The sequence below is a fragment of the Pseudophryne corroboree genome, chromosome 1 (assembly GCF_028390025.1).
Source record: "Pseudophryne corroboree isolate aPseCor3 chromosome 1, aPseCor3.hap2, whole genome shotgun sequence".
NCBI classification, from domain to species: domain Eukaryota; kingdom Metazoa; phylum Chordata; class Amphibia; order Anura; family Myobatrachidae; genus Pseudophryne; species Pseudophryne corroboree.
The window spans coordinates 356,540,491-356,567,190 of NC_086444.1; the positions used below are offsets into that span (position 1 = coordinate 356,540,491).

Here is a 26,700-nt window from a genome sequence, read left to right on the forward strand (position 1 = left end):
TCTAGCCCTGGCTTCGGCCAGGAGAGTGTCAGAACTGGCAGCTTTATCTTACAAAAGCCCATATCTGATTTTCCATTCGGACAGGGCAGAACTGCGGACTCGTCCGCATTTTCTCCCTAAGGTGGTGTCAGCATTTCATCTGAACCAGCCTATTGTAGTGCCTGCGGCTACAAGTGACTTGGAGGACTCCAAGTTACTGGACGTTGTCAGAGCATTAAAAATATATATTGCAAGGACAGCTGGAGTCAGAAAATCTGACTCGTTGTTTATATTGTATGCACCCAACAAGATGGGTGCTCCTGCGTCTAAGCAGACGATTGCTCGTTGGATCTGTAGCACAATCCAACTTGCACATTCTGTGGCAGGCCTGCCACAGCCTAAATCTGTAAAGGCCCACTCCACAAGGAAGGTGGGCTCATCTTGGGCGGCTGCCCGAGGGGTCTCGGCATTACAACTTTGCCGAGCAGCTACGTGGTCAGGGGAGAACACGTTTGTAAAATTTTACAAATTTGATACTCTGGCTAAGGAGGACCTGGAGTTCTCTCATTCGGTGCTGCAGAGTCATCCGCACTCTCCCGCCCGTTTGGGAGCTTTGGTATAATCCCCATGGTCCTTTCAGGAACCCCAGCATCCACTAGGACGATAGAGAAAATAAGATTTTACTTACCGATAAATCTATTTCTCGGAGTCCGTAGTGGATGCTGGGCGCCCATCCCAAGTGCGGATTATCTGCAATAATTGTACATAGTTATTGTTAACTAATTCGGGTTATTGTTGAAGGAAGCCATCTTTCAGAGGCTCCGCTGTTATCATACTGTTAACTGGGTTTAGATCACAAGTTGTACGGTGTGATTGGTGTGGCTGGTATGAGTCTTACCCGGGATTCAAAATCCTCCCTTATTGTGTACGCTCGTCCGGGCACAGTACCTAACTGGAGTCTGGAGGAGGGTCATAGGGGGAGGAGCCAGTGCACACCACCTGATCTGGAAAAGCTTTACTTTTTGTGCCCTGTCTCCTGCGGAGCCGCTATTCCCCATGGTCCTTTCAGGAACCCCAGCATCCACTACGGACTCCGAGAAATAGATTTATCGGTAAGTAAAATCTTATTATTTCCTGCAAACAGGAGTGTCTATGGGCCTCAAATTGGGGTCCATTAAGGTTCAAATTTCGGCCTGTCGATTTTCTTCCAGAAAGAATTGGCTTCAGTTCCTGAAGTCCAGAAGTTTGTCAAGGGAGTACTGCATATACAACCCCTTTTGATGTCTCCAGTGGCACTGGGGGATCTCAACGTAGTTTTGGGGATTCCAAAAATCACATTGGTTTAAACCACTCAAATCTGTGGATTTGATATATCTCACATGGAAAGTGAACATGCGGTTGGTCCTGGCCTCGGCCAGGCGAGTGTCAAAATTGGCGGCTTTATCTCACAAAGCCATATCTGATTGTCCATTCGGACAGAGCAAAGCTGCGGACTCGTCCCCAGTTTATCCCTAAGGTGGTGTCAGCGTTTTACCTGAACCAGCTTATTGTGGTACCTGCGGCTACTAGGGACTTGGAGGACTCCAAGTTGCTGGATGTTGTCAGGGCCCTGAAAATATAGTTTTCCAGGTCGGCTGGAGTCAGGAAATCTGACTTGCTGTTTTATCCTGTATGCACCCAACAAGCTGGGTGCCCCTGCTTCTAAGCAGACTATTGCTCGTTGGATTTGTAGTACAATTCAGCTTGCACATTCTGTGGCAGGCTTGCCACAGCCAAAAATATGCTTGCCACAAGGAAGGTGGGCTCATCTTGGGCGGCTGCCCGAGGGGTCTCGGCTTTACAACTTTGCCGAGCGGCTACGTGGTCGGGGGAGAACACGTTTGTAAAATCCTACAAATTTGATACCCTGGCTAAGGAGGACCTGGAGTTCTCTCATTCGGTGCTGCAGAGTCATCCGCACTCTCCCGCCCGTTTGGGAGCTTTGGTATAATCCCCATGGTCCTTTCAGGAACCCCAGCATCCACTAGGACGATAGAGAAAATAAGAATTTACTTACCGATAATTCTGTTTCTCGGAGTCCGTAGTGGATGCTGGGCGCCCATCCCAAGTGCGGATTATCTGCAATACTTGTACATAGTTATTGTTAACTAAATCGGGTTATTGTTGTAGTGAGCCATCTTTCAGAGGCTCCTCTGTTCTCATACTGTTAACTGGGTTCAGATCACAGGTTGTACAGTGTGATTGGTGTGGCTGGTATGAGTCTTACCCGGGATTCAAAATCCTTCCTTATTATGTACGCTCGTCCGGGCACAGTATCCTAACTGAGGCTTGGAGGAGGGTCATAGGGGGAGGAGCCAGTGCACACCACTTGATCCTAAAGCTTAACTTTTGTGCCCTGTCTCCTGCGGAGCCGCTATTCCCCATGGTCCTTTCAGGAACCCCAGCATCCACTACGGACTCCGAGAAATAGAATTATCGGTAAGTAAATTCTTATTATTTTATTCATTGAGATGTAGGTTAAGATCTAACTTTTATCCTTTATCATTTATCTTTCAGCTTCATCACCTTCCGCTCGTGTACATATCTAGACAAAAAGCACACTGTGTTTGGACGGTATGTGCAGGAGACACTTTGGGGAGAGAAGGATGTTCTTTGCCTGATATTTACATTATCTTCCACTTCATTATCCTTTTTAGAGTAGTTGGCGGATTCGACACTCTGACTGCCATGGAGAATGTGGACAGTGATACCAAAACAGACAGGCCAAAGGTAAGATTTCCTACCCAAGGGTTCATTGTGTTCTATCTACAGCTGAGGTTCTTCATACATTCTCAAAACACTGCAGTGCTTGATAACAACAATCACTGTGTACAATGAAGTGTACATGTGTTCACACACTGCTGTGTACAGATTTTATAACCATGCTCCACATTGTATTTGCAGACTTTGATACTTTAACATTGCTGACAATTGTAATATCCTCTGTTTATATACTGAATAGACTGAGACACCAGTTTGTATTTGTACAGTTTGTCATATGCCAGTGGCTTATACTGTTGTTGACCCAAAGTTATTAAAAAGAAAAAGAATTCCAGTCATATCATACAAGAATTTTTCATAGAGTTTATTCTTTAGCTACCACGCACAATAAGACTCTCCTCTAGTCTCCAAACCTTCAACCGTTCCCTGAAAACTCACTTCTTCAGGCTAGCTTATCACATTCCAGAACCTCTCACTCAACCTTCATAAGCTTTCCTATCCGATTATATCCCCACTATACAGTCCACACATATCCTCCACATATTTTCTCTTTCTTCACTTTCCCATCCCCCTGACACTGGTTCATCATTGTGATGTGATATCATACAGTCCACCTATAACCTTTGCAATCCGGTGGGCAACTATGCAATAGATAGCACCTACCGTTGTGAATCGATGCCTATTTCCCTATAGATTGTAAGCTTGCGAGCAGGGCTTTCCTACCTCTGACTGTTTTGCTTATTACCCAGTTTTGTTTTATCATTGTGTCCAATTGAAATGTGCAACAGAATTTTCTGCGCTATATAAGAAACTGTTAATAAATATAATAATTTGAACACCATGCTGTTATGTATGACTGAATTGGGTAGAAACTGGTCTATAGTGGTAAAATAATCACCACCATTGCTTCTTACAGGAGGAAATCCAGATAGTGAGTAGTACAGTGTTTGTGGACCCTTATGAAGAGGCTGATGCCCAGGTGAGACCCCACATTTTGAGGGTGTTTTTTACATTTTATTTAATTGTAATTAAAGTACACAATATTTACTATGCAATCCATTGTTTTGAATCTCTTTAAACTAAGCAAAGCAATGATATCTGTTTCCGACTCTTATACATGGATTTGTGAATGTTATTGGTAACCCTTTCATATATGGCAGTCTGTGTGCAGTGTTACAGCTCTGCCAAGATGCTTCTAAATGTACTTAAGCTTGGATTTGGCACAGTATATTTTCTCTAACGTCCTAGTGGATGCTGGGGGACTCCATAAGGACCATGGGGAATAGCGGGCTCCGCAGGAGACTGGGCACTCTAAAGAAAGATTTAGTACGATCTGGTGTGCACTGGCTCCTCCCTCTATGCCCCTCCTCCAGACCTCAGTTAGAATCTGTGCCCGGACAGAGCTGGGTGCTTTTAGTGAGCTCTCCTGAGCTTGCTAATAAGAAAGTATTTTAGTTAGGTTTTTTATTTTCAGAGAGCTTCTGCTGGCAACAGACTCTCTGCTACGTGGGACTGAGGGGAGAGAAGCAAACCTACTAACTGCGGCTAGGTTGCGCTTCTTAGGCTACTGGACACCATTAGCTCCAGAGGGATCGAACACAGGACCTGACCTTGTTGTCCGTTCCCGGAGCCGCGCCGCCGTCCCCCTCGCAGAGCCAGAAGACAGAAGCGGAGAAGACATCGAAATCGGCGGCAGAAGACTCCTGTCTTCACATGAGAGAGTGCACAGCACTGCAGCTGTGCGCCATTGCGCCCACACTAACCCACACACTCCGGTCACTGTAGGGTGCAGGGCGCAGGGGGGGGCGCCCTGGGCAGCAATTGATACCTCTAGGCGAAAGCTGCATATAGACAGTGGGACACTGTTATATGTTTGAGCTCCCGCCATTTATTTTACAAAGAATCGCGGGACAGAAGCCCGCCTCTGAGGGGGCGGGGCCTTCTTCCTCAGCACTCACCAGCGCCATTTTCCTTCCACAGCTCTGCTGAGAGGAAGCTCCCCAGGCTCTCCCCTGCAGAATCACGGTAGAAGGTTAAAAAAGAGAGGGGGGGGCACATAAATTTAGGCGCATTAATAATATTACAGCAGCTACTGGGTAAACACTAAGTTACTGTGTAATCCCTGGGTTATATAGCGCTGGGGTGTGTGCTGGCATACTCTCTCTCTGTCTCTCCAATAGGCCTTGTGGGGGTCCTGTCCTCATTTAGAGCTTCCCCTGTGTGTGTGGTGTGTCGGTTCGCGTGTGTCGACATGTTTGACGAAGAGGGCTATGTGGAGGCAGAGCAAGTGCAGTTGACTGACGTGTCGCCGCCGACGGTGCCGACACCTGATTGGATGGATATGTGGAAGGTGTTAAATGATAATGTAAACTCCTTACATAAAAGGTTGGATAAAGCTGATACCTCGGGCCAGTCAGGGTCTCAACCCATGCCTGATCCTACAGCGCAGAGGCCCTCAGGGTCTCAAAAGCGCCCACTATCCAAAATGGTTGACACAGATGTCGACACGGATTCTGACTCCAGTGTCGACGACGATGATGCAAAATTGCAACCGAAAATGACTAAAGCTATACGTTACATGATTATAGCAATGAAGGATGTTTTACACATATCGGAGGTAAACCCTGTCCCTGACAAGTGGGGTTTATATGTATGGGGAGAAAAAGCAAGAGGTAACTTTTCCCCCTTCACATGAGTTAAATGAGTCATGTGAAAAAGCATGGGATTCCCCAGATAAGAAAGTCCTGATTTCCAAAAGATTACTTATGGCGTACCCTTTCCCGCCAGAGGACAGGATGCGCTGGGAATCCTCCCCTAGGGTAGATAAAGCTCTCACACGCTTATCTAAGAAGGTGGCCCTGCCGTCGCAGGATACGGCCACCCTAAAGGATCCTGCAGATAGAAAGCAGGAAAGTATCCCGAAATCTGTTTATACACATTCAGGGACTCTACTGAGGCCGGCAATTGCGTCGGCGTGGATGTGTAGTGCTGTAGCAGCGTGGACAGATAATCTGTCTGAGGAAATGGATACCTTGGACAGGGATACCATTATGCTGACCCTGGGGCATATAAAAGACACTGTCCTATATATGAGAGATGCCCAGAGGGACATTTGCCTACTGGGCTCTAGAATTAATGCAATGTCAATTTCTGCCAGGAGGGTCCTGTGGACTCGGCAGTGGACATGTGATGCCGACTCCAAAAAACACATGGAGGTGTTACCTTACAAGGGTGAGGAATTGTTTGGGGAGGGTCAAACTTTTTGCCATATATTCCCTCACAACCTAAGAAAGCACCGTATTACCAAATGCAGTCCTTTCGCGCACAAAGAAGCAAGAAGGTCGGAGGTGCTTCCTTTCTTGCTAGAGGCAGGGGTAGAGGAAAAAAGCTGCACCTTACAGCTAGTTCCCAGGAACAGAAGTCCTCCCCGGCTTCCACTAAATCCACCGCATGACGCTGGGGCTCCACAGGTGGAGCCAGGAGCGGTGGGGGCGCGTCTCCGACATTTCAGCTACCAGTGGGTTCGCTCACAGGTGGATCCCTGGGCTATACAGATTGTGACTCAGGGATACAAGCTGGAATTCGAGGTGATGCCCCCTCAACGTTACCTAAAATCGGTCCTGCCAGCTTCCCCCATAGAAAGGGAAGTAGTGGTAGCGACAATTCACAAGCTATTTCTTCAACAGGGAAAGGGATACTATTCCACAATGTTTGTGGTACCGAAACCGGATGGTTCGGTCAGACCTATATTAAATTTAAAGTCCCTGAACATTTATTTGAAAAGATTAAAGTTCAAAATGGAATCGCTCAGAGCGGTCATTGCAAGCCTGGAAGAGGGGGATTTTATGGTGTCTCTGGACATCAAGGATGCTTACTTGCATGTCCCCATTTCTCCGCCTCATCGGGAGTACCTCAGATTTGTGGTACAGGACTGTCATTACCAATTCCAGACGTTGCCGTTTGGGCTCTCCACGGCACCGAGAATATTTACCAAGGTAATGGCAGAAATGATGGTGATCCTGAGAAAGCAAGGAGTCACAGTTATCCCATACTTGGACGATCTCCTCATAAAGGCGAGGTCGAGGGAGCAGTTGCAGATCAGCGTAGCGCACTCTCAGGAAGTGTTGCAACAGCATGGCTGGATTCTGAATATCCCAAAGTCGCAGCTGATTCCTACGACGCGTCTGCCCTTTCTGGGCATGATTCTGGACACAGACCAGAAGAAGGTGTTTCTCCCGACGGAGAAGGCTCAGGAGCTTGTGACTCTAGTCAGAGACCTCTTAAAACCGAAACAGGTGTCTGTGCATCACTGCACGCGAGTCCTGGAAAAGATGGTGGCATCGTACGAAGCCATTCCCTTCGGCAGGTTCCATGCGAGGATCTCTCAATGGGATCTGTTGGACAAATGGTCCGGATCGCATCTTCAGATGCATCGGCTGATCACCTTCTCGAGGGCCGCAGGTTCGGCATACAGGACTGGGTCCTGGTGACCACGGATGCGAGCCTCTGAGGGTGGGGGGCAGTCACTCAGGGAAGAAACTTCCAACGGTTGTGGTCAAGTCAGGAGGCTTGTCTGCACATAAATATCCTGGAACTAAGGGCCATATTCATCGCCCTGAGTCAAGCGGAGCCCCTGCTTCGCAACCAACCGGTGCTGATTAAGTCAGACAACATCACCGCGGTGGCTCATGTAAACCGCCAGGGCGGCACAAGAAGCAGAGTCGCGATGGCGGAAGCCACCAGGATTCTTCGGTGGGCGGAGAATCCCGTACAAGCACTGTCAGCAGTGTTCATTCCGTGGGTGGACAACTGGGAAGCAGACTTCCTCAGCAGGCACGACCTTCACCCGGGAGAGTGGGGACTTCATCACGAAGTCTTCATTCAGATTACAAATCGATGGGAACTGCCACAGGTAGACATGATGGCGTCCCGTCTCAACAAAAAGCTACAACGGTATTGCGCCAGGTCAAGAGACCCTCAGGCGATAGCTGTGGACGCCCTGGTAACACCGTGGGTGTTCCAGTCGGTCTATGTGTTTCCTCCTCTTCCTCTCATACCCAAGGTGCTGAGAATCGTAAGAAGAAGAGGAGTGAGAACAATACTCATTGTTCCGGATTGGCCAAGAAGGCCTTGGTATCCGGAACTGCAAGAAATGCTCAGAGGACCCATGGCCTCTGCCTCTCAGACAGGACCTGTTGCAACAGGGGCCCTGCCTGTTCCAAGACTTACCACGGCTGCGTTTGACGGCATGGCGGTTGAACGCCGGATCCTAGCGGAAAAAGGCATTCCGGGGGAAGTTATTCCTACGCTGATAAAGGCTAAGAAGGACGTGACAGCAAAGCATTATCACCGCATATGGCGAAAATATGTTGCTTGGTGTGAGGCCAGGAAGGCCCCTACTGAGGAATTCCAACTGGGCAGATTTCTGCACTTTCTATAGTCTGGAGTGACTATGGGCTTGAAGTTGGGATCCATAAAGGTCCAGACCGTGGAGCTGAAGTATCTCACGTGGAAGGTGGTCATGCTATTGGCCTTAGCTTCGGCTAGGCGTGTGTCAGAATTGGCGGCTTTGTCATGTAAAAGCCCCTATCTGGTTTTTCATATGGACAGGGCAGAATTGCGGACTCGTTCCCAATTTCTGCCAAAGGTGGTGTCATCTTTTCATTTGAACCAACCTATTGTGGTGCCTGCGGCTACTCGTGACTTGGAGGATTCCAGGTTACTAGATGTAGTCAGGGCTTTGAAGATTTATGTAGCCAGAACGGCTGGAGTCAGGAAAACTGACTCGCTGTTTATCCTATATGCCCCCAACAAGTTGGGGGCTCCTGCTTCAAAGCAAACCGTTGCCCGCTGGATCTGTAACACGATTCAGCAGGCTCATTATGCGGCTGGATTGCCGCATCCAAAATCAGTGAAAGCCCATTCCACAAGGAAGGTGGGCTCTTCTTGGGCGGCTGCCCGAGGGGTCTCGGCTTTACAGCTTTGCCGAGCTGCTACTTGGTCGGGTTCAAACACATTTGCAAAATTCTACAAGTTTGATACCCTGGCTGAGGAGGACCTTGAGTTTGCCTATTCGGTGCTGCAGAGTCATCCGCACTCTCCCGCCCGTTTGGGAGCTTTGGTATAATCCCCATGGTCCTTACGGAGTCCCCAGCATCCACTAGGACGTTAGAGAAAATAAGATTTTACTCACCGGTAAATCTATTTCTCGTAGTCCGTAGTGGATGCTGGGCGCCCGTCCCTAGTGCGGACTTTCTGCAATACGTGTACATAGTTATTGCTTAATAATGGGTTGTTATATTGGCATCCATTGTTGATGCCCTGTTGTTGTTCATACTGTTGGCTGGATAAGTGTATCACAAGTTGTTCGGTGTGATTGGTGTGGCTGGTATGAGTCTTACCCGGGATTCCAAAATCCTTTCCTTATAATGTCTGCTCTTCCGGGCACAGTTTCCTTAACTGAGGTCTGGAGGAGGGGCATAGAGGGAGGAGCCAGTGCACACCAGATAGTACTAAATCTTTCTTTAGAGTGCCCAGTCTCCTGCGGAGCCCGCTATTCCCCATGGTCCTTACGGAGTCCCCAGCATCCACTACGGACTACGAGAAATAGATTTACCGGTGAGTAAAATCTTATTTTATTTCTACATTTAATATTATATATTATTCTGCATTCATTATATGGTAATGGGGATTAGCTGTGTAATACTTTTGATATCTATGGGGTTTGTGTATTGAGCCTTGGAGAGAGATGAAGTTGGACGGATGTAAAATAGCAGCCAATCACCTCCTAACTGCCATGTTACAGGCTGTGTTTGATAAATGCGTTAATAGCTGGTTGGTTGGTAGTTTATCTCTGTCCGCTTTATCTTTCTCCAGGGCTTAGTACATAGACCCCTATAGGGGGTATTTTAATTAGGGATGGTTTTTTGCCTAGGCGAAAAACCTGCACTTTTCGCTATTTTTTTTAGGGCAAATGGGGAATCGCCCTATTCAATAGCAGGGCCAATTTTTTGCCTAGGCAAAAAATTCAGCAGGAGCAAAAAACATGTGGATCAGCGAATCCACGTGTTTTCATACATGCGCCGGAGAAAACGCAGGCCACTTTCGCCGATTTTTAAGCATTTTTTGCCAATGCCTTTTTGCTATAAAAAGAAAAGTGAAGAAACATTGGTGAAAAATGCCTTTAAAAAGGGGCGAAAATGCAATACGCAGGGGGTGAATTCAATAGCTGTGAAGTTATCGGAGCAAATTTAATACCACCTATATCTTTTAATACTTGCACTGTTTTATTCTTGGCCATGCATCTCTGTTTTTGTTTTTGTTTTTTGTAATGTATTCAAGGGAAGGTGTTTCAGGCATAGGGGTCTGTTCATGAGGCAGTGAAAAGGGTGAGGAAGTAAAAAGAGTGGAGAAGTGAGACAGTGGTTGCTTTTCGCAACCTCTCCAATCAGTGTTGATGTAACATCTATAAAATGCATTATGTAAAAATTTACGTAGCAGCTGATTAGTTGCTATGGGCAGTTTCTCTATTGGCTCACTTCTCCACACTTTTCACTGCTTCATGAATAGACCCCATAGTATCCTTCTTACAATATGTTACTGATGTTAATGGTGTTCATGACTGGTTGTAGGGGACATTACTGACCGTTTCATGAGATATCTGTCCATTGAATTAGGTACTTAAAAAGGTTCTGCTCTTTAAAGGTATGAGCACACCTGTACAGTAAGATTATGTATAGCTGCAATGTAGGACTATCAGTATTGTCTTGTTGCAGGTTAATATCTTCTGCTTTTGACTTACAGGTGGCTTTGGAGAGGGAGAAGGCTCAGAAAGCAGAAGAAGAACAACGAATGAAGGAAAAAGCTGTGCTGCCTAAAAAGGATCAAATGCAAGAGCCCAAAATGTACCGTTCAGGCATTGGAAAGTATATCAACAAAACCGTGGCGTACGTATTCTATAAGAGCACCAGTGATAGGCTATAGCTCTCGTTTGCGAACTCATCAGCAGATCTGTCTGTAAAAGTTTTTTTTCACTAGTTCCCAAAGATACATCCCTGCCACGGTGACCGAAACTCACCATATACTGGGCCTGATTCTGAGCTGGGAATAAAGTAAGAAATACCAAGGGTTCTAGTCATGAAGCAGTGAAAAGTGTGTAGAAGTTGCCCATGGCAACCAATCAGAATTGAAGTAACATTTATAATTTGCATACTATAAAATAATACAGAGCAGCTGATTGGTTGCCATGGGCAACTTCTCCACTGGCTCATCTCTCCACTCTGTTCACTGCTTCATGAATAGACCCCCAAATAACTGCACCTTGGTAAGACCTTGATGAGCAGATTAAATGTGCAGAGAGATTTAGATGCGAGAGAGGCCTGTACAAACTAAAATCTAAATTGCATTGTAAAAATCTGTCCAGCATTTGTGGGATACATGTAAAAGCAGCCAGTATTTACCCTGCATGCAAAAAAAAAAAATGTATTCGCTCACCTTGCATTGCAACGTGGTTTTGCCCAAGTACACTGTTAATTGCTATTTCTTGCTTTATTCCCTACTCAACATCACATCCACTGTCAGGAAAATGGGTGCTGTATGGTATAAAAGGAAAAAGGATTTTGGTACTTACCGATAAATCCATTTCTCTGAATCCTCTAGGGGACACTGGAACAGCATTATACAGTAGGGGTGTGAAGCTTGCAACCCGGAGGTGTGGCACAATCTAAAATTAAACATTGTCTGCACAGCCGGCTCCTCCCCCTTCACATCCCTCATCCCTCAGTTTGGAAAATTTGACCGAGAGAATAGGACATGAGACTTACAACCAATGGCGAGGAGCCCACCGTACAACAATTCAAACGGCATCCAAGAATTCTGTTAACAGAAAACTAACGCTGCTTGCATGAACTGGTTATGGAACACAGCAGGCTGACGGCACCGAGGCGGGCGTCCAGTGTCCCCTAGAGGATTCAGAGAAATGGATTTATCGGTAAGTACCAAAATCCTCTTTTCTCTTTCATCCACTAGGGGACACTGGAACAGCATTATACAGTAGGGGACGTCCCAAAGTTACTCCCAAGGGTGGGAGTGCTGTCAGAGTCCTGCAAAACTAAACGTCCGAACTTAGAATCTCCGGACGCAACGTATCAAACTTGTGGAATCTCGTGAACGTATGTGCTGATGACCACGTTGCCAAGCTGAGTAGTAGAGGCACCTCTGGCGGCCACCCGGGAGGCACCCACGGATCCGGTGGTATGGGTACCAGCCTGAACCCGGTTCCCACAGGATAACTATTTCAGAAAAGTAAGCCTAATCCATCTGGCTAAAATTTGTTTAGATGCTGGCAAACCTGTCTTTGTACTATCATAATAAAACAAACAAAATGTTCCTATTGTCTGATGTACAACATAACCTGTACGTAAATCCGTAAATCTCTGACAACGTTCAAAGACACGTCCCCATCTGCAACTCCGTGAAAAGATGGAACCACAATTTGCTGGTTTACCTGAAACCCTGTACTATCTTCGGAAGAACTCTGTCGTACTGAGTTCCGCCCTGTCTGAATCGAAATTTAGAAAAAGGACTCTTACACAATAAAGCCCCCAAAACAGAGACCCGTCTGGCCGAGGAGAGACATCTCAATCCTGCTCTTTCTAAAGGTTCTAAAGCCGATCTGATATAGGCCAACCCCCAGGTTAGGTCCCACGGCGTCGTGCGAGGACGGAAAGGAGGTTGTATACTCAGCACCTCCCGAAAGAAAGTCCTGGAAACCAACCCTCGTTGACACCAGTCTATGCTGTCATCCATATACTGTAATAGTGACCGGCTTCCTAGCTGCTATCATTGTAGGGAAAGCCACATTTAGTATTTCTGTCTTTCACCATATCCGGGACTCAATTACCACTCCGTTAAACGCAACCTGATCAAGTCTGGGTGGAGGAACTGCCCCTGTGATAGCAGGTCATCCCGCTGAGGTAGCCTCCAGGGATCTTCCGCTAGTAGCCTCTTCAAATCAGAGTACCAACCTCTGCGGGGCCAGTTTGAGCAATGAGAATTGCCCACACTCTTATCCGTTTTGGCCTCCATTATTACCCTGGGTCTGAGAAGAAAAGGTTCTGTAAAACCAAGGAAGTGTCAATGCGTCCATTGCTTCCGCTGCTGTATTCCTAGTTCTGGTCACATACCTGGGCAGTTTATGGTTGTGTCGTAATGCCAAGAGGTCTACTCGAGGTAGGCCCCATCCTCCTACAACTATCTCGAAAACTATTGGGTGTAGACACCACTCTCTTGGATGCACGTCCTGGCGACTGAGATACCCTGGTTCCCAGATCTCCACTCCTGGAAAGAACTATGCCGAAAGAACGCTGTTGCGCCTCTCTGCCCAAAAACCAGATAAAAATGCCATCTTGTGTCTTGGTCTTCCTGGACGGTTTATGTATGCCATCGTTGTGACATTGTGCGACTGCATCTGCAGGTGGTGAGCCATCACTAAGCCTCCAGCTAAGAGAAGTTACATTGTAATTGCACCCAGCCCGAGAATCTCCATGGAATAGACTGCTCTTTCGTGACGTCCCTCTGTTCTGAAACCGATGTTCCTCAGGGACGGCACTCCAACCTCTGAGACTGGCATCCGTTGCGAGGATCCTCCAATCCCAAATGCCGAATCTCTGGCTGCTTTGCGAGATTTCTATGTAACGACCACCAAATTAGGGAAGGTTGGACCCGTGTAAAATCCGCAATTTGCGCTATAGAAACTAGTGCGAACCTGCTCCCTGAGCAATGAGGTTCCTGTAATCTGTCATACTGTAGAGCCACCATCTTCCTTAGCAGATGCACACCCAGGTGTAGGGAAACCATCTGTGCCTGTAATACTTGAGCCACCAGCCTCTGTATGTCATGGATCTTGTTCTCTGTGAGACCTAGAAATTGAGTCCCTTGAGTTGGCAGTAGGTTGGATTTCTGGAAATCCAGAATCCACCCATGTTGAGTGAGAAAATGATGGGTCGTCTGAGCATCTTTGCCAGCTGTTCTGAGAGGAGGCCCTGATCAGCAGATCGTCTAGATAAGATATGATCGTGACCCTTAACCTTCTCAATCTTGCGACCCATATCACCCTGATCTTTCTAAAAATTCTCGGGTCCAAAGATACACCGAAAGGCAAGGCTCAGAGCAGGTAATGATCCTTCACCAGTATGACTCCTAAGTATGTTTGGTGAGGAGTCCAAATCGGGATATTGAAGGTATGCATTCTCAATGCCCCCAGACACCATGAACTCCCCTTATTCTAGGCCAGTAATGACAGATTGGATTGATTCCATCTTGAGTCTATAGGCCGTTAGAACTGGTTAAAAACTTTTAAATTGAGTATCAGTCTGACCGTCTGGTATTTGGAAGTAAGTTCTGAATTTTTGTAATTCCTATCGCTTTTGAACAGACTGACAGCTTGGGCGTTGTAGAGGTCTATTGTTAATGTAAGGAGACAAACCCTCTTCAAGTCTCGGACCCGGTCTCCGCCTTCCAACCCCTACCCCCCATAGGAGGTCTAAGGTGAGAATTTGTAGAGACCTGATTACTGGCTATTTGGAACAGTCTTTGTTATCCGAGACTCCACCAGAACCAGACTGGGAACCAAACTAGTTGAATAAAGGACCAGAGTCACTTCTACTGCCCATTGGCCCAGTTGTATGATACCCGGTAGGCAGAAATTCCGTCTGACTCTCTTTTGGACCCAGGAAAGCTTCCCTTCCCAGGGAAAAGTCTTCCAAACCAGTAACTCTAGCCTCTTTACCGAAACACGAACATCCTAGGTCCGTTTGAGATGGTCTTGCACTTAGAGGTTGGATCGCTATGTCCATTAGAAACTACATATGCCTGTTCTTCAGAGGGACTATAAAAAATAAGAATGTCCCCTTTACAGACTAGGCAGAGGTAAGCCCATCTGTGGGATCCGAAATTCTGTTAGTCACCGAACCATTAGGCAATATATCTGAGATCGGGATGCTACCCTCCTTAGTAGCCTGATAAGTATACATGGCTAACTCTCAGATATGCTCTGCTAGTCAAAAATTGTGTTTGGGTAACTTGGAAGCCTTTACTGGCCGCCCACTCTTTACCTCAATTCTTTTTCGCCTCTAACGGTTCGCCCTCCGTTACGAAGCCACCGTCTCTCCCCACTCTTACGCTAGGGTAGGAAGGGGATTACCATTTTCGCCCATCGTATTATACCTGTGTGGACGGAGTAATTCTAACTCTGAATTCCTCCCTGTTTCGGATGGGTCCTCAGCCCATACTTAAAAGTTGTCTGCCCGTTGTCAACTGTTGCGCACCCCCGGGCTGTTTACCGTATTGCTCATTGATTTGAGCAACTCCTTCCTTTTTACTTGGATAAACATATACATACCACTCAGCCGGATTTTCACCTGTGAGAATAGGAGGAGGAAAGCCGTAGGAATATTGGGAGCTCTGAAGAGTATTTTCAAAACCGCTGAAAAATAAACAATTTATTAATATAAATACTCCAACTATCACCTACAAAACCACCAACTGCTGATACAGGTAGCGTTGAATTGGGTGTCAATATCTGAAGCTCCCACCTCCGTCGGACCTGTCGGCAGCGTCCGTTGGAGACATTATGTATATACATCTATATCAGATGTACGCCAAAGGTAACTGGACTTAACATGCTGGTAATATGGCTTAGCGTGCTTGGTTTGTGCATTGATGTTGAAAATGCACCCCCACAGAATACATTGCAGTGTATTTTATCTTTACAATAGGCAACGGAATACCGTAGTGGATGACGGGAACAAATGTACACTGGATTCACCTGGCTGGCTTCATTGAGAAAATAAATAAATAAAAATGATTTTAAACAACAGCCTCGTTGCAAACCGCGTTACACCCAACTGTGATTCAGTTCTGAGGTCGCGGTTGATATCCAGTCGTTCCCATTATTTTCACAGGATCTTTGTTAGAAGTACATTGAAAATTAAGTGTAACATGTTTAGCATGTCTGATTGAAACGCATGGAAAATCCTCTGCATCAGTCTATCTACAAGCAGCCAGCAGAGGGAGTAAATATTCAATAATAAAACCCCTCCCCCTGATCTGACTGGCCAGGAAATATGGCACCACTGAGGTGTATAGCCCTACTGTTCAGCATTCTGGCGCCTTGAACTTATTTAAAAATGGTCACCACTGAAAATTAAAGTACATCTCATCTAAACCCAGTGTTTATAAAATTACATACTCTGTGGCCTCTAACTCAGGGCTTTACCTGAGCATCGCTGTGTTAAACCACAATACTGTGGATACTTCGTATCGGTGGCTGGAGCCCAGGTCCCACTGTATGCTGGAGTCACTGCTCCTCTCTTGCCTCCTCCCGCGCTCTGGGTCCTTACTGCCCTCCCGGGTACCGTAACGCCCAGCGCGGATAAAACCGGGTCCCTTGCCGCGCGCATCACTATCCCCCTGCCGAACCTCCGCTTGATGTGCTGATGGAGGAAGGGCGCGTGGGACAGTGTACGCCAAGAGCGGCAAAGGGAGAGCTGGATGCCGCGGCTTCCAGCCGCGGGAGACACTGAGAGCCGGAGGAAGGGTGCGTGGGACAGTGTACGCTAAGAGCGGCATAGGGAGATGGATGCAGTGGCTGCCAGCCGTGGGAGAGACTGACAGAGCCAGTGGAGGGAGGAGGGGGGGGGGGAGCAGGGGAAGCTGCACTGCTAGACTGTCAGTGTTAGCGAGAAGGCAGCAGCGCGCTCTGTGCTGTAGTTAAACAGGGTAATTAAACCGTAAGCTGAGCTGCAGGACGGGAGCCCTAACCATTAGGGTATAGGAGCTCCTTGGGACTATACGAACTAGGTCTTGTTACCACCAGTACTCACTGTACTTGTAATCCTGATGTTGCATCGGATTTTCCAGTTGAGAGATGTAGATCCCTTTAGCTGGGATCCCTTGTCTCTCAATTCTGAAGACACTTGTCCCCCTTTTAGTAGGTTGACGTAGTCCGAACTTCTGTTAGTAAAGCCTGCACCCTCCTTTCATTTAGGAGGGATTGGGCACCTTTTTCTTTTGATAAAGCCTGCAACCTCCTTTTAGATAGGAGAGATTGGGCCAATTTTGTCTTAATGACAAAACACTAACAAAAAAAAAAATTCTTTATGGAGCAGAGCTCCCATGTGCTTCTTTGCTCCTAGCACAATTTTTCAAAACTGAGGCATGAGGGATGTGAAGGGGGAGGAGCCGGCTGTGCAGACAATGTTTAATTTTAGATTGTGCCACACCTCCGGTTGCAAGCTTCACACCCCTACTGTATAATGCTGTTCCAGTGTCCCCTGGTGGATGAAAGAGAAAACCAGTTTCCTTTTTGGTTATTTTATCACCTGATTTAATATTGGTAAGTTTTTTTTGTTTTGTATTTAGTTTCGTAAAATGACCCCTTCAATAAGAAGTGGGCCAGGTGTCTTCAGTTCTTATTGCACTATGTTTTTTCACTACGAGGAGTTGTTCCCTAGAGAAAAGCCTCAATGTTTTGTGCCTGCGGTGCTCACAGCTGCCCATAGCACGTAATCAGCTGTCACTGGGGTGTACGCAGTGCCGATGGGTTCTCTGCTAAGCTGCACCTGGATAGAGAAACTCCTTTCCTTGCTGTTGTGCTGGGATCATCAGTTTGGCAGTATTGTGTCAGCATTTTTTTTTCTAGTTTTAATTTGTAATCTTATAACTGGAAAATTAAAACATGGGAAACAAACGGCACACTCAAACACAACCTGGTATACAAAAAAAGGAACTGAGTCTACTTACTTAGCCTTGGAGAGAGATAACGTTTAGTACATCTGCCCCTAAGTCTACTATGTTTGCTACCTTGAACTCCCTCCTCTCCATCCACTTCTCACCTTCCTTCAGAAGGCTTGTATTTGCCACACACTTTACCTCCAAAATATCCATCAACCATACGATCCCATTCCTCCCTATCCCCTTCCCCCACAACAAGGGCAAACAGCTTTGTTATCCTTTTCCCCTGAAGCCCACACTCTCCTTTCAACCCACTACCTGTCCTCATAACGCCACCCCCTCCCACCTTCCCTGAGGCATGCTCTCACATTGCCCACCTGGTTAATTCATCTTTCTTCCCTGGTAACTTCCCCTCATTCTTAACCACAACCTGGTGTTGACCCTTCCCCCTTCTCTAGTTGCTGTCCCTCCACTATGTCTCCAAGCGCTTTGAGTGGATGCTGTACAACCACCTTGCCTCCTTAGTGTACACCCACTCCAATCCAACATTTGTTCTCCATCAACCAAAGCTGCCCCCACCAAATCACTGATAACAGTAAGGAGCTGGTTGTTTGATACTTTATCTCTCTCCAAGGCTTAGAAAATAGACCCCTACATTGTTAAACTGATGCAAATTGTTGTAAGAACCCAAGGTGTTGTCATGCATCTGTGGGCAGCTGTGATCAGCACAGGTCGTGTTTCAATGATTTTATAAAAGCATACATTAAATTAAAAGCTTAGGTGGCATCACATTTGTAAAAACTCAAACAATTGAAATCCAAAGCACAGCAGGGTTTCCTAATAATTTTGATTATTTAAAATGCTAATATTCCCTTTATTGCTTGGCCCTAGTATATATTGTTGTGACTGCCACCTGGCTGGGAGATTACTGGTTTATGCTGACGTTCTCGATCACTCCTACTAATGCTGCTTATCTTGCACTAACTGCAAGTGTGAAATGCACTTGGACCTGGTGGCCCTATCTGTGGGAGAATTTTGCTTCCACCATCAGTCTTTTTAGCACCTGGAAATAATTGCTTAGGCTTATGGGTGTGTGTAGCTGTTGCAGAACCTATTTGTTGGTTACGTTGGCTGGCTCCTCCTGTTCTCCAGTCCTGACTGCTTATTCATGCTGGGTTCTTCTCACTGCTCCGAGGCAGGGAGCTGGCCCCAACACAGCAGTTACAGGCATCTCAAAGGAACAAAGGAGGTTTTTTGGTAGTTCTACTACTGCAGATAGTGAAAACTTTTCACGCACAGTTGTTCAGCCTGTCTGATACATTTTACGCAACCTGTTAGCAGATGGGGTACGGGTTTTTGCAACACAGAGACAACTCAGTGCACTCCTGCAGGATTCCTGTAAACTCTGCGCTTGGCTACATTGGGCTCCCAGCGTGGCCTTCCCCCATTCACTGCACTCTAGCTTGGGTAAGGTAGGAACTACTGCTCTACTAGTTCACTAGGATGAATGACTTGTTTTATGCAACATTTGTAAATAAAACTGACAGCTAAAGGTTTCATATGCAACTCATCTGGGTGCACTCCTCCTAGGGTCTTTGTGTTTTATTTGAATTTACTCTAATGAGTTGTTTTACTTTTCTCTAACGTCCTAGAGGATGCTGGGGACTCCGTAAGGACAATGGGGAATAGACTGGCTCCGCAGGAGATAGGGCACTTTAAGAAAGACTTTAGGATTCTGGGTGTGCACTGGCTCCTCCCTCTATGCCCCTCCTCCAGACCTCAGTTTTACACTGTGCCCAGAGGAGAATGGGTGCACTGCAGGGAGCTCTCCTGAGTTTCCTGCTTAGAAAGCATTTTTGTTAGGATTTTTTTTCTCTTTTTCAGGGAGCACTGCTGGCAACAGGCTCCCTGCATCGAGGGACTGAGGAGAGAGGAGCAGACCTACTTAAATGTTAGGCTCTGCTTCCTCGGCTACTGGATACCATTAGCTCCAGAGGGAATGAACACAGGTTCGTCCTGGGCGTTCACCCCAGAGCCGCGCCGCCGTTCTCCTCACAGAGCCAGAAGAAACGAAGACAGAAGACGTCACAGGCGGCAGAAGCCTTCGGTGCTTCACAGAGGTAACGCACAGCACTGCAGCTGTGCGTCATTGCTCCGCTACACCTCACACACTCCGTTCACTGTAAGGGCGCAGGGGGGGCGCCCTGGGCAGCAATAAAACACCTCTCCTATGGCAAAAGTGTATATACATGTACAGGTGGGCACTGTACATGTATATAAAAGAGCCCCCGCCATTTTTTAATAAGTTTGAGCGGGATAGAAGCCTGCCGCCGAGGGGGGCGGGGCTTCTCCCTCAGCACTCGCCAGCGCCATTTTCTCTACACAGCACCGCTGAGAGGAATCTCCCCTGCTTGACACATGGTGAAAGGGGGTTTTAAAGTAGAGGGGGGGGCACATTATTGGCGTTTATACACTACAGCAGCGCTACTGGGTAAACATTCTGTGTTTTTCTCCAGGGACATATAGCGCTGGGGTGTGTGCTGGCATACTCTCTCTCTGTCTCTCCAAAGGGCCTCAGGGGGAACCTGTCTTCAGAAAAGAGATTCCCTGTGTGTGTGTGAAGTGTGTCGGTACGTGTGTGTCGGCATATTTGACGAGGAAGGCTCGCCTAAGGAGGAGGGGGAGTGCATGATGGTCAGGTCGCCGTCGGCAACGCCGACACCGGACTGGGTGGATATGTGGAATGTCTTGAATACAAATGTAAATTTACTGCATAAACGATTAGACAAGGCTGAAGCTAGGGATCAGTCAGGTAGTCGGACCATACCTGTCCCTGTGGCATCAGGACCTTCGGGGTCTCAAAAACGCACCATATCCCAGATCACTGACACAGATACCGACACAGAGACTGACTCTAGTGTCGACTATGAGGATGCAAAATTACAGTCAAAGGTGGCGAAAGGTATTCGTTACATGATTATGGCCATTAAAGAGGTTTTGCATATCACTGAGGAACCCCCTGTCCCTGACACGAGGGTACACCTGTATAAAGGGAAAAAGCCTGAGGTCACTTTTCCGCCCTCATTTGAACTAAGCGACTTGTGCGAAAAGGCTTGGGAATCTCCAGATAGGAGACTACAAGTTCCCAAAAGGATTCTTATGGCGTACCCCTTTCCACAAAAGTACAGGATACGATGGGAATCTTCGCCGAAGGTAGACAAGGCGCTGACACGCTTATCCAAGAAGGTGGCACTGCCTTCTCAGGATACAGCTTCCCTCAAGGATCCTGCTGATCGTAAGCAGGAGGCTACCATGAAGCACATTTACACACATTCCGGTACTATCGTTAGACCAGCTATGGCATCGGCCTGGGTGTGTAGTGCTATTGCAGCATGGACAGATTCCTTATCTACGGAACTTGAAACCCTAGGTAAGGATTCCATTCTAATGACCCTAGAGCATATCAAAGATGCTGCTTTATATATGAGGGATGCTCAAAGAGACATTTGTTTACTAAGCTCCAGAGTAAATGCTATGTCTATTTCTGCTAGGCGACTCCTGTGGACCCGACAGTGGACGGGGGATGCCGACTCAAAGCGGCATATGGAGTCGTTACCTTACAAGGCGGAGGAGTTGTTTGGCGAAGGCCTCTCAGACCTTGTCTCTACTGCTACGGCCGGTAAATCGAATTTCTTACCTTATGTCCCCCCGCAGCATACTAAACAGGCACCTCATTATCAAATGTAGTCCTTTCGTTCCAATAAAAGCAAGAAGGTACGGGGATCGTCCTCCCTTGCCAGAGGAAAAGGCAAGGGGAAAAAAAGCTGCATGCAGCTAGTTCCCAGGAGCAGAAGTCCTCCCCTACATCTGCAAAGTCCACCGCATGACGCTGGGGCTTCCCGGGGGGAGTCAGCTCAAGTGGGGGCGCGTCTTCGATTTTTCAGCCAGGTCTGGGTTCACTCACAGGTGGATCCCTGGGCTATAGAGATTTTCTCAGGGATACAGGCTGGAATTCGAAGATGTGCCTCCTCGCCGGTTTTTCAAATCGGCTTTGCCAGCTTCCCCGTCAGAGAGAGAGTTAGTGTTGACTGCAATTCAAAAATTGTATCTTCAACAGGTGATAGTCAAAGTTCCTCTTCTCCAGCAAGGAAAGGGGTATTACTCAACCCTGTTTGTGGTCCCGAAACCGGACGGTTCGGTCAGGCCCATTTTGAATCTAAAATCCCTGAACTTGTACTTGAAAAAGTTCAAGTTCAAGATGGAATTGCTCAGAGCGGTCATCGCCAGCCTGGAGGGGGGGCATTGGATGGTGTCCCTGGACATAAAGGATGCATACCTTCATGTTCCGATTTTCCCTCCTCATCAGGCGTTCCTGAGATTTGCAGTACAGGACTGTCATTACCAAATTCAGACGTTGCCGTTTGGGCTTTCCACAGCCCCGAGAATTTTCACCAAGGTAATGGCGGAAATGATGGTGCTCCTGCGCAAGCAGGGGGTCACAATTATCCCATACTTGGACGATCTCCTCATAAAGGCGAGATCTCGGGAGAAGTTGCTGGACAGCGTGTCGCTGTCGGTGAGGATGTTGCAGGGGCACGGCTGGATTCTCAATTTACCGAAGTCCCAGCTAGTCCCTACAACGCTCCTGACCTTTCTGGGTCTGATTCTAGACACAGACCAGAAAAAGGTTTTTCTTCCGATGGAAAAGACTCAGGAGCTCATATCCCTGGTCAGGAACCTATTAAAGCTAAAAACGGTTTCAGTACATCATTGCACGCGTGTCCTGGGGAAGATCACCCTGTCTCCCAGAGCCAGGGTATCTCTCCTGTGGTGGCTGCACAGTGCTCACCTCCTAGAAGGCCGCAGGTTCGGAATTCAGGACTGGATCCTGGTGACCACGGACGCAAGCCTCCGAGGTTGGGGAGCAGTCACACTGGGAAGAAATTTCCAAGGTCTCTGGTCAAATCTAGAGACTGGTCTCCACATCAACGTCCTGGAGTTGAGGGCCATATACAACGCCCTACGCCAAGCGGAGGCATTGCTTCGAGACAAACCGGTTCTGATTCAGTCAGACAATGTCACAGCAGTAGCTCATGTAAACCGCCAAGGCGGCACAAGGAGCAGAGTGGCCATGGCAGAAGCGACCAGGATTCTTCGCTGGGCGGAAGGCCATGTAAGTGCCCTATCAGCAGTATTCATCCCGGGGGTGGACAACTGGGAAGCGGACTTCCTCAGCAGGCACGACCTGCATCCGGGAGAGTGGGGACTTCATCCAGAAGTCTTCGCACAGATCGTGGGTCTGTGGGGACTGCCTCAGATAGACATGATGGCGTCCCGTCTCAACAAAAAGCTAAAGCGGTATTGCGCCAGGTCCAGGGACCATCAGGCGGTAGCGGTAGACGCTTTAGTGACACCTTGGGTGTTCAGATCGGTCTATGTGTTCCCTCCTCTACCACACATACCCAAGGTGTTGAGAATAATAAGGCTAAGAGGAGTCAGAACAATCCTCATTGTTCCGGATTGGCCACGAAGGACTTGGTATCCGGATCTGCAAGAGTTGCTCACCGAAGATCCGTGGCCTCTTCCCCTAAGGCAGGATCTGCTGCAGCAGGTGCCCTGTCTGTTCCAAGACTTACCGCGGCTGTGTTTGACGGCATGGCGGTTGAACGCCGGATCCTAGCGGAAAAAGGTATTCCGGAGGAGGTCATTCCTACCCTGATCAAGGCTAGGAAGGACGTGACATCGAAACATTATCACTGTATATGGCGAAAATATGTGTCTTGGTGTGAGGCCAGAACTGCTCCTACGGAGGAGTTCCATTTGGGCCGTCTGCTTCACTTCCTGCAAACGGGAGTAAATTTGGGCCTAAAATTAGGGTCCATAAAGGTCCAAATTTCGGCCTTATCCATTTTCTTCCAAAAAGAATTTGCTTCTCTTCCTGAAGTACAGACATTTGTGAAGTGGGTACTGTATATTCAGCCTCCCTTTGTACCTCCGGTGGCGCCTTGGGATCTTAACGTGGTATTAAGTTTCCTGAAGTCACCTTGGTTTGAACCACTCAAGACGGTGGAATTGAAATATCTCACTTGGAAAGTGGTTATGTTATTGGCCGTGGCTTCGGCAAGGCGTGTTTCGGAATTGGCGGCTTAGTCATATAAAAGCCCCTACCTGGTTTTTCATGTGGATAGGGCAGAATTGAGGACTCGTCCTCAATTTCTGCCAAAGGTGGTCTCATCTTTTCATATGAACCAACCTATTGTCGTGCCTGTGGCTACGCGGGACTTGGGGGATTCCGAGTCCCTGGATGTGGTCAGGGCTTTGAAGATTTATGTGTCCAGAACAGCTAGGATCAGGAAGACTGAAGCTCTATTTGTTCTGTATGCGGCCAACAAGGTTGGCGCTCCTGCTTCAAAGCAGACTATTGCTCGCTGGATCTGTAACACGATTCAGCAGGCGCATTCTGCGGCAGGATTACCATTGCCTAAATCGGTTAAGGCCCATTCCACTAGGAAGGTGGGCTCTTCTTGGGCGGCTGCCCGAGGGGTCTCTGCATTACAGTTGTGCCGAGCAGCTACTTGGTCGGGGTCAAACACCTTTGCAAAGTTCTATAAGTTTGAAACCCTGGCTGAGGAGGACCTCCTGTTTGCTCAATCGGTGCTGTAGAGTCATCCGCACACTCCCGCCCGTTTGGGAGCTTTGGTATAATCCCCATGGTCCTTACGGAGTCCACAGCATCCTCTAAGACGTTAGAGAAAATAAGATTTTACTTACCGGTAAATCTATTTCTCGTAGTCCGTAGAGGATGCTGGGCGCTTGTCCCAGGTGCGGACTTCTTCTGCAAGACTTGTATATAGTTATTGCTTACATAAGGGTTATGTTATAGTTTCATCGGTTTGAACCGAGTCTATGTTGTTGTTCATGCTGTTAACTGGATAGTTTTCTCACAGGTTATGCGGTGTGGCTGGTATGAATCTTGCCCTTAGGTTAACTAAAATCCTTTCCTCGTACTGTCAGTCTCCTCTGGGCGCAGTTTCCCTTACTGAGGTCTGGAGGAGGGGCATAGAGGGAGGAGCCAGTGCACCCCCAGAATCCTAAAGTCTTTCTTAAATTGGCCTATCTCCTGCGGAGCCCGTCTATTCCCCATGGTCCTTACGGAGTCCCCAGCATCCTCTACGGACTGCGAGCAAGAGATTTACCGGTAAGTAAAATCTCATTTTCATCCATAGAAAGCGGTCTGCCGATGACAACGATAGTGGTGCTTCTACAAGCAAAAAAGAGAGGGTCACTCGTGGTTTTGGAGATTTCAGCTCTTGGTAGAGAATTAAGGTCTCTCTCTGTGGACTAAAGATTACACTTTTTACATGCCGGGGATCCTTATTCCAGTATCATAATTTCTGTCTCTTGTGTGGGACACTTATTGGGGATTATTTTAGACTTGTTAGGTTAGTGGTGTGAAAAGAAAGGACCAGGGACAAAAGAACATTTCTTCCACTCCAAAGAAATGTTGAATCTGTACGACTATTCACACATCCAACGTCTGGTTATAACTAAACTACTATGTAAAGTTAGTTAGAATGCTGAATTATAAAGTTAAACAATGGACGGGATAGGATGAGCCCACCATAATTCTCGCACATGTGAGGAATCTGTATAGCGATGGTTGGTCCATCTGTCTATTGTGTGTATTTTTTCTAGTCTCAGAGTAATTTAAAATATAGCCATTAACATCCTGGCCTTATCAGAGTATAGCACGTTGCTGAAAATCGCCTGTGGAATATAGGAGCAAGGCTTCCATAAGTTTTGGGAATGTGATGCTGTCATAATATTGTCTTAGTGTCACATTGTCCATCTCCTCTGGGTCTCCTGAGAGTTAATGAGCAGATTCTGCGTTTTACTATATTTTTATTTCTGCACACCATTTTGAAGACTACATTGCTGAAAGATACTTTTCTTCCTATAAGAAATACACTTACTGAATCACGCGGTCAACATTTTCAGATTGTAAAACATGCTTGTTACTGTCTGTAGGTAACGCTCTGTAACTGTGTCCAGGTGACCGCCCCTAGAACATTTTCTTACTATACATTTGTTTCTGAGTTCCACATTTGGAATGGCTTCTGTTCATGTAATCTTGGCTGAAGGAACTCTCTGACACACCCCAGTGATGTTACAAGCCAGTTTACCCTCTCATCTGGGCAAATTTAAAGGCCGGCAGTGATGCCCTCAATGGTCACTGTCTGAGGCTTCTTACCTAGCCTATTTGGGACCATTACACAGCAGATGTTAGACATTTCTCCTGATTAGTGTGGGGTAGTTAACAATACACATAATGTTGGCAGATCATCTACTAAGGGTGAGTAAAACCAATTTTTTCCTATTTGCTCTAAAAAAATTAAAAAAAAGCTACTAGAAAATGTAAAACATACCTGGTGTAATCAGTAAGTACTGCTAATATGCATTAATATATCTGCATGTGTAATGTCTAATTTGCCATCGGTGAGTAGTGATGCCATCAGTTTGTATCTCAGGGTAGGCGACCCGCAGCCTTGTGCCCTGTTGTTGCCACATATGAGTAGTTTAGTATGTTTCACAGGGTTTGGGTATAAAAATGCCAGCAGTCACATGACCGACTGCGGCATCACGACAGTGAGAATCCCGACATCCGTTTTTAACCCTCCCCTAACTCTCCGTGGGTGTCGACTAACACCCCCCAACCTTCCCCCAGTGCCCATTATTACAAGTTACCATAGTGGAGAGCTGTATCAACTTAAAAGTATTACAAAACTAGAGTTATACTTCGGAAAGGAGGGTACATAGTGTGTGTGTGTGTGTGTGTGTGTGTGTGTGTGTATATAGAGATATATATATTATAGAATCAATAAAGATGAAACAAGCGCCTCATAGTGTGGTAACTTCTAGTCGTTTTTTGATGACACACACAACACTCATATACGTATTCTGCGTACCAGCTAGTGGGTTTAATCAAGCATATCAAAATTTATCAGTCTCAAAAGTTTTCCTGGACCATCTACAATCAATACAAATGACATGGGCTCCTCATGGTGCAGTAATTTCCCAATAGGACAAGTACACAGACAACACTTACATAGATTTTCTGCGTACCAGATCAGCTAATTATTCTAGCATATCATCATTATGGACCTTGTTCTCTCATAGGCATCCACCATACATAAGATCTGCGAAATCCCACTGCAGTCTCTTGGCTGT

The 26,700-nt window shown here is 47.0% G+C and overlaps 1 protein-coding gene across 1 annotated transcript in view; it reads left to right on the plus strand.

The window, feature by feature from the left end:
* The window catches only part of PPIL2 (peptidylprolyl isomerase like 2), a 157,034-nt gene extending 130,665 nt beyond the window's left edge, over window positions 1-26,369 (plus strand). Inside the window, exons 17-21 of the mRNA XM_063964777.1 lie at window positions 2,536-2,592; window positions 2,676-2,748; window positions 3,656-3,718; window positions 10,543-10,685; window positions 24,699-26,369. Coding sequence (XP_063820847.1) covers window positions 2,536-2,592; window positions 2,676-2,748; window positions 3,656-3,718; window positions 10,543-10,685; window positions 24,699-24,789 — 427 coding nt within the window. The 3' untranslated portion in view covers window positions 24,790-26,369. The remainder of the gene's footprint in view (window positions 1-2,535; window positions 2,593-2,675; window positions 2,749-3,655; window positions 3,719-10,542; window positions 10,686-24,698) is intronic.
* Window positions 26,370-26,700: the final 331 nt, after the last annotated feature.